This window comes from Notamacropus eugenii, chromosome 3, assembly GCF_028372415.1.
Source record: "Notamacropus eugenii isolate mMacEug1 chromosome 3, mMacEug1.pri_v2, whole genome shotgun sequence".
Taxonomy (NCBI): Eukaryota; Metazoa; Chordata; class Mammalia; order Diprotodontia; family Macropodidae; genus Notamacropus; species Notamacropus eugenii.
Window position 1 is genome coordinate 142,054,772 of NC_092874.1, and position 14,046 is coordinate 142,068,817.

The 14,046-nt window shown below is 35.0% G+C and overlaps 1 protein-coding gene across 5 annotated transcripts in view; it reads left to right on the forward strand.

The window, feature by feature from the left end:
* DOCK4 (dedicator of cytokinesis 4) overlaps positions 1-14,046 on the forward strand; it is a 537,022-nt gene that overhangs the window by 214,404 nt on the left and 308,572 nt on the right. For 4 of the 5 annotated variants that reach the window (XM_072653018.1, XM_072653019.1, XM_072653025.1 and 1 more), the window contains exons 2-4: positions 7,402-7,485; positions 10,154-10,194; positions 12,877-12,932. In XM_072653018.1, coding sequence (XP_072509119.1) covers positions 7,402-7,485; positions 10,154-10,194; positions 12,877-12,932 — 181 coding nt within the window. Of the gene's footprint in view, positions 1-7,401; positions 7,486-10,153; positions 10,195-12,876; positions 12,933-14,046 lie in introns of those variants that run through there. The other variant, XM_072653021.1, reaches the window with a different exon arrangement.

Here is a 14,046-nt window from a genome sequence, read left to right on the forward strand (position 1 = left end):
TCTTTTCTTCTTATCATACAATTATTTGGTGACCACTTTAATCCTGTACTTTTTCCAAATTTCTTGTTAATTATGCATTACAATCTGTTGAGTATTACACTCTGTTGTTAGTTATATGGCATACTTTCTATGTCTCTCAGTGTCTTCTGTGATATTTATTTTTCAGTTCTTTAGAAACTATTTTGTTCTGATGTCTTGCTGCCATATTGTAATGCTGATAGAATGCTAGCATTTAGAAAATCATGTTTTTCTCATGTGAGAAACTTGAGGTTATTAAATGAGCTTCATAATTTCTCAGAAGCAATCTATGCCATTCTCTTCTTCCTGTTTAACTCTGGGCTATGATTATTGTGCATTTCTCCTGTCTTTTCCATGTTTCTGTGAGATGTTGATCAAGTGTCTGCTGTAGTATGAATGATAGATATTTTTCATCCATTTGGTCTTTCTGGTGTGGATTAGGTCAGACTCCTAGTTTGAATGATTATGTAATTCTTCTTGAAGAATCAACATCATTTAGGGGTTTGTTGTAATCAACATAATGTCATAGATATGAATGATAATATACTTTAAATTGCTTTGCATTTTACATTATAAATCCCTAGAGAGCACAAATAGAGTGCATTCAACTTTTATTTCCTAGAATCTGCAAGGTGATAATTTCCATTTCTTTAATTAAAACTTCATATTTCTCCTAGCACCAAGTCAAGTCCTCTTTATAATAGGTGAGAGGCCACCTGCTATAATGATTAGAACTCAAAATTTGAGGTCAAATTTCACCTTAGAGAGTTAGCTCTGTGTGGTCTTGAACTAAGTAGCAATCTTTCAGGTCATCAATGACCTCATCTCTAAAATATGCATAAGAATGCTTTCACAGGTTTCTTGTAAATATAATGTCTTATGAACTTCAAAGTGTTATATAAATACATCAATAATTAGTGATAATTAAAGTTGGAAATGCCAAGTAGCTATAGATCTTAAAGACACAGCATTTTATGTGATCATTAATAATATTCACCAATTTGGAATGTTCATAGTGATTTATCTTGCATTGAATCATCACTTTTATACAAGTTTTGTTCATTTAGATTTTTGAACATCATAGAATCCTGGTAATGATAATTAACATTTATATTATTTTAAGATTTATAAAGGGATTTTACATTTACATGCAGTCATCCTTACAGCTGTCTTTCAAGAGAGATAAGAGATTATCTCAGTTTTATTGATGAGGAAACTGAGACCCAGCCATTAAACTGCTGCTTTCTAAGTATATAGCCATATAGCCTTTTCATTCCAAAAGTTTAGTTATTTTAAAGAAGAGAAAGTGAATTTCCCTTTGAATGATAGAGTAGTTTCATTATGACTGAGGGATGACATCTCTCTCTCTCTCTCTCTCTCTCTCTCTCTCTCTCTCTCTCTCTCTCTCCCTCTCTGTCTCTCTGTGTGTGTGTGTGTGTGTGTGTGTGTGTGTGAGTGTGAGTGTGTGTGTCTTTCTGTCTGTCTGTCTGCCTCTGACTCTGTTTCTCTGCTTTTGGTTAGGAAATAGTGGCAAAATATTGTGTGCTTTCCTAGCTTACTTAAAGCTATTTAATTTTAATATGTTGGTGAGCAGCATTCTCCACTTATTTAAATGAATAGCATAGCACATGATAATAGTGGATATGTATGAAATATCATTCAAAAATGTAATGGAAATATGAATGAATGGTTGATCTCAGATTTTTTAAGACTTCGCTTTATCTTAGGTTTATTAAAATGTTTATTAATCCTCAGGAAACAAATGGGGAGAATGGGAAAAGATGAATCAAACTATGTATAGCTTTCCTATGCAATTGAAGAATTTTATCAAACCTTTAATGACAGAAACAGAGGTGCCACTTATGTTGCCCCAATCATAATTATTTTAAAAATTATTTTTTCATACGTTTGCATTGCAGTAAGTTTGAAAGGGGATAGTAGGATATAGCCTTGTCACCAATGGAACCCTCTCTTGTGACAGAGTAGTAATTAAGCAAACATGTACAATACAGTGACCATATCTAGCAATTGAGTTGGTACTTTTGTAGCACTTAAAGGTTTTTAAAACACTTTGTGTATACAGTTTCATTAGAGCTTGACAACAGCCCTGTGAGGTAGGTGCTGCGTCGTATTTCCATTTTCAGAAGAATTAACTGAGGCAGATGGAGGTGTTGACTTGGCCAGAGTCACATATCTAATTTATGAGGCAGGATTCAAATTTAGAGAGAGTGCTGATTCCAAATCCAGCTTTCCAGCCACTTACCGCCTCTAGGTGATAATGTGTCCTTCTAGTTCCCTGCCCCTCTGTCATGAGAAGGGACATGTATTTCTTTGTCTTTTCTGTGGGGACTGTTGTTGTTTTTTTAGGTACTGAAGAATTTGAGATTAAGGATTTTTGGAGTTAGGGATTTTTCTTTTTACAGAGAGAGAGAGAGGTTCATATAAATCTTCTCACATTTATTTGAATTCCTCACATTAACCATTTCTTAATGCACAGTATTGTTCTATTACGTTAACATACAACTGTGGTTTTTTCATCATTCCCTGAATCATGGGCATGCTTTCCTCTGTTTCCATTTTTTTTTTGTTGCTATAAAGAAAGTTGCTATAAATTTTACTTCTTTGACTCCTTTTGTTCCACGGATCTGCTTTTTTTTCTTCTAACCAATACTAAATAACATTGATGACTTCTGTTTTATAATACACTTTAAGGTTTGACAATACTGTATCACCTTCATTCATATTTTTTTCTCATTTGGGGGCATCTCTAGTCATCCTGATCCATATCCTGCCACTGGACCCAGATGGCTCCAGAGGAGAAAGTGACACTAATGAATTTGCAAGGCCTTCCTCATTTAAATTCAGTTCACTTACAAGTCATGGCATCACCTTCCTGGTGTCTTGGTCCTATTTGAGAAGACAACAGTTTTTGCTTATTATTTCTTTTGAGGTTAGAGAACTTTTATTCCTTCAAGTTAATTTTGTTATTCATTTTAGTTTTATACCACACTTCATTAGGTAATTTTATTCATATGGCATTAAAACTGTAGATTAATTTTGATTGTATTGCAATTTTTATTTCACTAGCATGACCCAACCATGAACACTGAATAACTCTTCAATTACTTCATTGTCCCTGAATTACTTCTAATTGTATTTAATTCCTCTGTGATCTTTTTATAGCTCTCAAAGAAAGCATATATTTTATATTAAAAAAGGAAAAGCCAACTAAAATCCTGTGATAGTTTGCCTGACTTAGATCATCTTTCTTTGAAAGATATGCATTTGGGAACTGTGAAATGAGAATTGGTATTTGTTCTACAAAAAGGAAATAGCTATTTCACAATGAAACAGAGCAGAAAATTCAGTTTATTTTGTGGCTTTATTTTATTGCATCACACTTGCAGTTTGGCAAGATTTGCTAGAAAGGCTTTATCTAAGACTCAGTCTGACAATGTTAAATGAAATGAGAATAGATTGTTGGAAATATTATCTGAACCTTTTTTTGGAGCTTATGTTATCTTGTTTTATTCTTTAGTACTTCTTGGCCTTTCCCTACCCCACTTCTCTGAGTAGATTACCTTCTCCTATAAACATGAGGAATTATGATCAAGGGGAAAGTCTTAGCTTCAGATCCTTTGACCTTTTGCATAACTACCTTCCTCTTTTACTTCCTCTTCCGTCCTGGAACTGGCATCTCAGGGCTGCTTGCACTGGCTTCAGACTAAGTGTTTGATCCTTTGAGGGCCCATCACCATTTATGGGCATACAAGTCAAAGCCAATGTCTTGAATGACTTCCAGAAGGGTGTTGTTTTCATTCCATTTCAACAAATGCTTATCATGGTGCCATGAATGGAACACTGGGTTTGGAACCAGGAAGACTCTAATTGGGCCTCAGACGTGTACTGTGTGACTGAGCAAGTCACTTTACCTTATTTGCTACATCATTTGCAAAATGAGCTAGAGAAGGAAATGGAAACTAATTCTAGTATCTTTGCCAGGAAAACCCCAAATGAGGTCATGAGGAATTGAACAAGATTAAAATGAGTGAACGACAATAAATTTGTGCCCAGCACTTGTATTATAGACCTTAGTTTAACATTGTTGTCGGTCATCCCAGTCATACTCTCCAAGAGTTCACTTCCCCTCACACCCTCTTTTCACGGTCTTTTCCCATTCCTTTATTTTGCTGAAGGGTCAGGTTATCTGTGTGCAATTCTGAGCATCTGTCAGCTGTGAATATCAAGTTGTGTCACACTCAAGAAGATTCAGCAGAAGGGGTCTTAGATTAATGCACTTTTTAAGGCTATATGTAGGGCTTTATTTTTTAGAAATTCACCATAACATATGAGCAGGCCTATGTTCAGGCCTGTGTATGTAGGATTGTGTTAGATAATGCATGTAACTCAAACCTTCCATAACAAAACTAATCTATAATAATTGACATGCTACTTCCTGTCATCTGAGAAGTTCATGATAGCTGAAAGGAGCCATAGGTGTAATCTATTCCTATATATTCATTTTACAGATGAGAAAATGAGGTAGAGTTTAAGTGATTTGCTACTTATCCAGTTGGTTGCTAATTCTTGTTGACTTTACTTTCAGAATTTTCCCTCTTTTCTCTATTTCCATGGCCTGTACTCTAGTGAATTTTCTGCTTTTTCACTCTATTGCTCTCATTGCCGATGCCCTAGACTAGTACGATAGTCTCTTTATTCATCCCTCTGCCTCTGTTGAGTCTCTCCTCTGTTCATTTCAATCTCCACACAACTGCTAAAATGATTTTTTTTGAAACAGTTCTGACTGTGTCACTTCTCTCCTCAATAAACTCCAGTAGCATCCTGTTACCTCTGGGACAGAATACAAAATCATCTGGCAAACTTCCGTTTCAGCATTGTTATGTATTGCTCATTACTCACCTTCATTCCTGTATAGTTTTTCATAGTATATTTTCTCACAGTTCTTCACATGTGGCGCTACTTTACTGTCTGTCTTCTACTTTTGGAATGCATTCTTTCCTCAGTTTTACCTCTTATTCTTTCCATTTTCCTTCAAGACGCAGCTCAAGTTTTCTTCTTTATGAGACCTCTCCTCAATCTTCAGTAGCTGGTGTATACCCATTGCCAAATAACCTTTTATTTATCTTTACATGGTTTTGTAAGTACATATTGACTCCCCTTGAAGACAAGGGCTACTTTATATTTTTGTCTCTTATCCCTTGTCTAGCACATTGCCTAGCACATAGTAGGTCCTTAGTAAATATCTCTTGGTTGACTGCTGACCCAAAGTCAATAGGTAACAAATGGAAGAGCCAGGATTTGAACTCATTTCCTCAGACTGCACTGCCTGCACTTTTTCAATTTCACCACAACGGCTTTGTTTGGTTTTCAAAGAACCATCCTTCATTCATTGAGGGAAATTCTAAATGAGAATTTTTTGAAGTCAATCTGAAATGAATTTTATAATTGTTCTTATAATGTCAGTCCCATATATGAGAAATTTTTAGGGAGAAAAAATCATATATGAGATAATTTACCACAAAGTGGAAATTTGTCTTGATTTCTCTTCTCAACAAAAAGATTGCATTTTGAAAAAAATATCCAGAAACATTAGGCAATCCTGGGTATTTCTGGTTGCAGCTGAAAGACATGACATCATAACCCAGTGTTTCCCTAAATTATTTTCATTTGGTAGATCTGTTTCCTCTTGATTTAACTCTCGTGTGTTTGAGTATTATGTTCTGATGTCTGGTGTTAATTTTAGCTCAGAATCATAAATGGACTTGAGAGTCCCCTTGAGTTGGTTGTTAGAACATTTTAATTTGCCTGATTTACCATTTCTGGAGGGAATGGTGTTGTTTCCACCTTGGAGAACAAACAAAGATTTGTATTTTAAAATTTAGCTTATCACATTAAACATTCTGAATGAAATGACAAAAGTCAGTTTTTCTCTTTTTGAAATTCAGGCAGTGTGGCATAGCTAAAAGAGCACTGAGAGTCTGATTAGAAGACCTGTATTCAAATTATGGCACTGATAATTTCTATGAAAATTATTGCTGTTGTTCAGTCATTTCAGTCATGTCTGACTCTTCATGACTCCTTCACAAAGATCCTGGGCTGGTTTGCCATTTCCTTCTCCAGTGGGTTAAGGCAAACAGAGATTAAGTGACTTGCCCAGGGTCCCACAGCTAGTAAGTGTCCGAGGCTGGATTTGAACTCATAAACCTGAGTCTTCCTGATGCCAAGTTCAATGCTCTATCTATGTACAAGGAGTGGAGCTGATAGCCAAACAAATGAAGAGACCTCTTCTGATGGGGGTGGGAAGGGAGAAGTTCCTAGTCAGGAATCGGTTCAGCTCTCTGACTCAAAGGCTCTGGTTCCTGCTGAGATAGGAGCTATGAGAATGGAAAAGAGGAAGAGACTTGCTAGAGCATAGGGACTTCTCACCAGCTGTTAGCCTTGGGCTTATCTTTTTTTGTGGTGATTATTCATTTCTTTCTACTCTTCATGACCCCATTTTGGAGTTTTCTTGACAGAGATTTTGGAGTGATTTGCCATTTTCTTCTCCAGCTCATTTTACAGATGAGGAAACTGAGGCAAATAGCATTTGGGGATATGCTCAGGATCTCGCAGCTAGAAAGGGTCTGAAGCTGATTTGGAACTCTGGTCTTCCTGACTCCAGGCCTGGCACTCTATCCATTGTGCCACCTAACTGCCCACTCTCTGAAGATAACCTTCAGTAAATCATCTTAGCTCTGCACCTCATTTTTAATCTATAAAATAAGGGAGTACAGATTTGATGGTTTATTTGCCTCTCTTCGGTTTCAATAAAAGGAATTTTCTTTCATTCTGGCTCTGACTATTCTTAGGTAAATCCGTGAATCTGATATCCTCTGTCACATTTTTTTTTCTGTCCTTCTGCCCCAACTTCTACACTAATCGTCAATTGTTGAATGTTGCTATTTCTGTTGTCTTTACAAAACCCAATCCATGCTTACATCACAGGATAAATTTTGGGCCACTCCTCTTGAGTGATAATATCACAGAACTGCTTAAGAATCAGTCCTATAGATGTCTTTTAGCAAATATACCAAAGAATATTGTTCAGTTGATATCCTGACTTATAAAACCCATGGGAATGTCATTGATTTTTTTTTGAAATATGTTTTTGAAAAGCATATTATTGAGTCTGTAAATGAGAAGTTATATATACTTAATTTCCCAACCAAATAAAAATATTTAAAATGTGTCTTCAAAGTTGCTTATTTTCCAACTGCTTATAAACTCATTCCCATTCTCTAGTTTATAAACATTTAATGACAAATGATGTGACTTTTGTTACATTGGAAGGTTAGATGACATGCTATAAATTATCTCTTACAGTCATTGCCAGTTTTCGAGGAACAGTTCCATATGGCCTATCATTGGAAATTGGAGACACAGTTCAGATCCTGGAGAAATGTGATGGTAAGTGTGCTGCTGGCCCCAATCGATTTGGGCTGACGTGGACTGTCAATTCATTACATGTATTTTGTAAGTTTATGAACTTTTCCCTAAATACAAAACTAGTCTCTGTTGAAACTTTTATAGGTAACTTACTAAGAGATTCCCAGCCCCCCATCTATCTAAAGTCATAAATGAAAATAATAATTAATTATGTTTTGTGATTTTTCAAATTTGTCACTTCTGTTGTTTTTTCTCCATTTTTGCTAATATTAAGAAGTGTTATTTTGACAGTATGCATGACTCATATGCCATTTGTGGTATCCTCAGTGTTTAGTGCTTAAAAATCATCGTAGTAGTCTCTAGATGAGGAGATGGTTATAAAAAGGTTATAAAAATGACTTGCTAGTTGCTGTCCAACATGGAGTTAGAACGCTTGTCTCCAACCTGCTAGCTCAATGTCCTTTCTACCTGAAACTTTCACATCTACACGCAAGAAAATATTTACAACAACAACTTAAATTACCTACTTTATTTAACCCTGTGGGAACTAAACTTAAATTCTTCATTTCTATGGAACACAGGTATCTAAATGGTCAAAGACAGTTATGGTCATGTGACAGATACTGTTACACAACACTAGGACATGAAAAGTTTATATCTGATTTCCTTCTAAGACAATTTCCTTAAGAAATTTTCTAATAAAGGAAAGCCTTATTGTAATATAGCTCACTAGTACTTGGATTCACATTTACATGACTTGAATAATGTTTACTAAGGAAAATGATTGCGTTGGATAAGAGGCTGGCATATGGGAAGAAGCAACATAATGTAGTGGTCAGAGGATCCTTCTAGGAGTTAGAAAGACCTAAGTTCAAGTCCTGTTCCTAACATATATCAGGTTTGTGACCAAAACCATGAGGTCACTTCGCCTCAGAGCCCAACTCTCCATATTGTAACAAAATCGCTAAATTTCCACACTGGGAGTTTCTTACACCTAAAAATCCCAAGTCTAAACCTACTTCCAAGAAAAACAACAATCTTGCTTCATATTTCAAAATAGCTCTTGAAGGAAAGTTATGTGTAATGAACATAACTTATGAATATATTTAATTATGGCTTCCATTTTATTTTAAGTTAGGTCATGGGATCAGAGTTTTAAAGCTTCATGGGACCTTGGAGGCCATCAGGTCTAATGACCTCATTTTTTTAGATGAGCATTCTGAGAGATTAACTGTCTTGCCCAGGGTCCCACAGCAAGTAAGTGTCTGAGGCAAGATTTGAATCTTCCTGATTCCAAATCTAAGACCCAATCCACTGCACCAATGTGTAAATCTGCTTTATTAGTGTCTGTAAGCAAAGAAGCTTTTATATTTGGATGAGTATATTTGAAAACGAAAAAGTATAAAGGAGAAATAAGGCAATTTTTATTTTTCATATCTAATAGAATATATACATTATTCCCTATTTGTATTACACCTTAGGACTTAAAGTCTGAAATATAAAGTTGGCAACATTTATAGAAGTTGTTTCTAAAATAAAATGTTTCAAGATATTCTTAAATTCACCTTAATCATTTACAAAATCTTAAAAAACAGCTTCATACTAGTCAGTTTTAAATACATATCAATATCAATTGATTATAACCTCCATTTTTATCAGTTGTGGATTTGTTAAATTTATAGGTCAAGTAATGTTGCTAAAACCCTAAAATCCACATTTAGCATTGAGAGAGTACACTCTGCTCATGAAGCTTTAGTCCAGGATAGGTTCTATCTATACTTGAGGCAGATGACTTCACTTTTTCTTATGATCATAGTTAACCAACTTGTCATTTTACTTAGTGTGTACTTGGTTACAAGAGGGATGTAGCTGAAATAACAAAGTGGTATAGTTGCAATCCATCTCTAACCATGAGAAAACAATCCAAAGCCCCTGTCATACTGCTGAAGATGCATCCTGGCAATGTCTTCTGACTCCGTGTCTCAAGTATGCTAGAGACAGAGCCTTTGGGAACCTCACTGTCTACCTTTTCCAGCCAGTGTAAAGAGAATCTCCTATAACCAGGACTGTAAAATGGTTGAGTGCATCCTCATTATTTAATCTATTGATAAAGTAGATGAGACTCACAAAATAGGTCTGAATGGAAATATTAATGCAGTCCCTCCTCATGCCCCATTCCATCCATCCAAAGAATGCTTCTACCAGTAATCCTTTGCATCAAGAAGAGATGTTGTTCCTGTAATCAGGTTCATATCTTTCTCAGTCAGGTTCATGTCTTTCAGTTCCATTTTTGTCAAGTATAAACTGAGGAGTAGTGAGAAGATACGAATAAAGCTACAGGACATATTACTATTCCATATTATAAAGAGAAACTTTGGAAGGCTCTTAAATTTTTTCTACTTTCTTTACCAGATTTCCAGGTAATTACATGGGTAATTTAAAGTCAAAAGTACTCAAAGACAAAAGACTTTAAATATGATTTTAGTGAATTTTCATTTGTATACTTTTGTTAATGCAGATTATATTTAGTTTAGCAATTTCCAGGGTTTAATTTGTTGTATTTTAATAAATCTCATATTTTACATATTTAATTTATACATGTAGACTATCTCCACATTGTTAAGGAGCGGATAAAGTTATTATTCTTTTCATTGTTTTGGTTTATCAAAATACATTTATTTCTCCACAGGCTGGTACAGAGGATTTGCCTTAAAAAACCCAAATATCAAGGTAAAAACACTTGTTTCTGACTCTAGTCCTAAGTATTTTTGAACAAAAATACTGTTATTTGAATTATATGTGTGGTTGAGATAGTGGGGACTGTACATGAGAACAATAATGGAGATTTAAATAATTTTAAAAACTGCTTTGAACTTGGATTGGATTTTAGGATGGTGACCAAATGTTAATCCTATGTGGATCTTGCAGATTGAACTGGGGGACCTTAATAAGCTCATTATGCAGGAATATAATTGCTAACATGTTGGATTGCTAGAAATCAAGTGGGGAGTTGGGAAATGCATTAAAAAATTAATGTCAGCTAAATGTTTTTGACCATGAAAATACTTTCAGTATTACTTGTCAGATATATTGGTGAGGAAAATATATCTATATCTATATGTGTGTGTAGATAGATAGATAGATAGATAGATAGATAGATAGATAGACAGACAGACAGACAGACAGACAGACAGACAGACAGACAGATAGATAGATAGATAGATAGATAGATAGATAGATAGATAGGTATTCCCCTTTAAGCCTTATTCCACACAAATGGAAGAAATCTCCTGGGTTGTGGCTATGAAAATGTAGGAAAGCTTCATTCCTGATAGCAGTAAGAGAAATTGGGGTTCATTATCCTTTATATATTTATATGAATCCTTATTAGAAATTGTATAATAAATGTCTGCATTGCTAGACTTGTTTAGTCTAGTGATTCTTAAAGTGTGGCACTCCTTACCCCCTAGCCCCCCATTCCTCCCCATTCAGGGAGTCCACAAGGTCAAAACTATTTTCATCATAATACCAAGATATGTTCATTTCTAATACAGTAAATATTGATAGGTATAATCAGCATAAATAAAAGCTGTAAAGAAGTTTTGCAGAGATGGAAGACTTGTGGTAGGGTAAAAGTAGGAGGAGAGAGAAAACCCTCTTCTTTTCAGCAAAGCTTTGCCATTGTACTTTAAAGACACTCAATTTCAATTGTTTTATTGCTGTTGTTTATTCATTTACATTGTATCTACATTGTGGCATTGTTTTCTCAAGTTTGACTTGTTTCACTTTGCATCAATTTGTAGAAGTTCTCCCTTGCTTCTCTGTAGTTATCAAATAAGTCAGTGTCTGTTTGTTTATCCTTCCCTTACTTTGCAGTGCCTTGCTATTTACAAACTGGTGTTATACATCTAATATTTTCTCCTTCCCCCCACTTTTCATACTAATACCTTTTGCCCATTTTTTATAATCTGATACATTTCCCCTTTTTTTAATCTGTCATTTAATGACTAGTTAATTATTAGTACTCCTATTAAATTGTATAGCATTTTTCATCTTAAACACACACAGTATTTTTTAATATAAGATGTGTAACGCGTTTGAATATACTCTCTCTCCCCCTTTTTCTAATTCTTCTTAGCAATTTTATTTCTTAAATTACTCTGAAGACAAAGAGAACCTAAAGAACATAACATTATCTCACTTCATTTTCTACTATACACTCACCCAAAGTTGTCATTTATCATTTGCCACCCGGATGCAAATTGAGCTTCAATTTTTAATTGGTTATTTGAAAAAAAATTGAAAAAAATCTACTCAGACAATTGCCATCTTTTCACTATCTTAAAAAAGATGAGATCCTTTCTTACACTTATTCTTTTTGTTAAGTCTGTTACATTGAGATAAATACAAATATTGAGAAAGAGAAATGGGTCTCTTATACCTATTTCCTAATACTGAATGTGCTTTTTTAGATTCTATTTTTAATGCAGTGATAAAATATTCAACTGGCATTTGTTTGCCTGAATATTTCATTGCATTTGTCACCTGGTGACAAGTTGAAAAACCTTTAGGAGGTTCAGTCATCTCATGGACAAGAAAGTTACTTCCCTTTCTCTCCTTTTGACATTTCCCATTTGTTTTCTCTTTGTTGTCAACAAAACAAAGCTGTCCATTGACATCGCTTCTGGGCACGGCAGCAGCGGTGGCATGACAAGCCTTAACTGATGCTACATTGTCAGGAAATATTGGCCAGAGCCCTGTATGTACGTGTGTTTGCATGTATGTATGGGTATGCCTGTGTGTGTGCACACATATACACACACATATGTGTATACATATATGTATACTTGTATATACATACACATGTATTTGCATATATACACACATGCATGCACACATATATGAATGTATTTATGGCCCTCAATGCCTAGTGGTCATATTTGAATGTACATCCTAACGGAGGGCTGGGCTAGACTAGGAGGGGGAAAGTCAAAAGGGTTCTAGTAAAATATTCTAAAAGATATAAAGTTTTCCTTTCTCACAAAGAAGGTTAAAGTTTGTCTACAAAATAATCCATCATATTATATTTTGAATCCATCTGAATAATATTATTTCTTCTTGAAGGCTTTAAAATTTTTTCATTTTATTTTCTGTTGAAATATTTACCTAAACTTGAAAACCAGTAATTTTTATAAAGGGTTTGAAAGAACAACTAAGCTGGAATGACTAGAATCTGGTTATATAGATTACATGGTAGCAATTTTTAGATTTTTTTTCACATCCATAGTAGCTTTGTTGTTTTGTGGTTGGTTTTATACATATGACTTGTGAAAACCAATCCTGCCTTAACCATAAGCAGCTGGCTGCAGGATCTTTGGGGAATCTTAATGAAAACTATTTTTTCTCTTCCAGGGTATATTTCCTTCCAGCTACATTCACTTGAAAAATGCATGTGTTAAGAACAAAGGGTAAGAAATGAGTCTTAGTTTTTAAGATCTGATTTTGAACTTTTATAGTCTTTGTATTTAGCACAATTGGTGATAATAATGATATTAATAAATATCACAATCATAATAAGAGTTTTCATTTCTACCATGCTTTAAGGTTTGCAAAGCTCTTTAGAGATATTATCTGATAATATCTTTACAACAACCATGGGAGGCAGATATTTCTCTTATCCCCATTTTTACAAGTTGTGACATCTGAGGCAAACGGTAGTTAGGGAAGTTGTCCAGTTGGAACTCAGGTCTTCCTAACCCCAGGTCCAGTGCTCTGTCCATTGTGCCACCTAGCTGCCTATGCAAGTGGTATTTGTAAGATGTTAAGTATGTTGCAAGGTACTAAATATTTTCCATTGAAATGATTAATATGGTGGATGGAACCAGAATCAAGACTTTTTCTACTGTGACTGCAGCAGAATGATTATTAATAATAGCTAGCATTTATTATTAAATGCCTACTGTGTGCCAGATATTGTGTTCAGTGGTTTCCGAATATTATCTTGTTTGATCCCCATACTGTGTGTGGGGAAGGTGCTGTTATGATTCCTATTTTATAGCTGAGGGAACTGAGGCAAACAGAGGTTAAGTGACTTATCCATGGTCTCACATTTAGTACATTTCTGAGGCAATTTTTTAACTCAGGTCTTCCTGACTCCACTTAGCTGTATTTATTATTATCATTATTATTTTTAGTTATTGTAGCAGCAGCAGTAGTAATCACAATTGAACTAGTTGAATCCTGCTGTAATATTTTTCTCTACTTTTATCATTAATTATTAATAAACCATGTCTGGCTCATCTCTCTCTGTAACGTGTGGATGATAGATAGCACAGCATAGGGGATTGAGTTAGCTTTAGAGTGAAGAAGACCCACATTCATGTCTTGCTTCTGACATGAGCTGCCTTTAGGGCTGTGTGTCAGTCCCTTAGTTTTTCAGGACCTTCCTATCACTCTCTAAGACTCTAAATTCCAGTTGAATTACCAGTCTGCAAGGATAAGGTAATTGCTGCAGTGGGAGCTTCCTACTTCAGTAAAGTCATGCGTCCAACCCTGTTCTTCCCCCTCCAGAAAAGGCAAGAT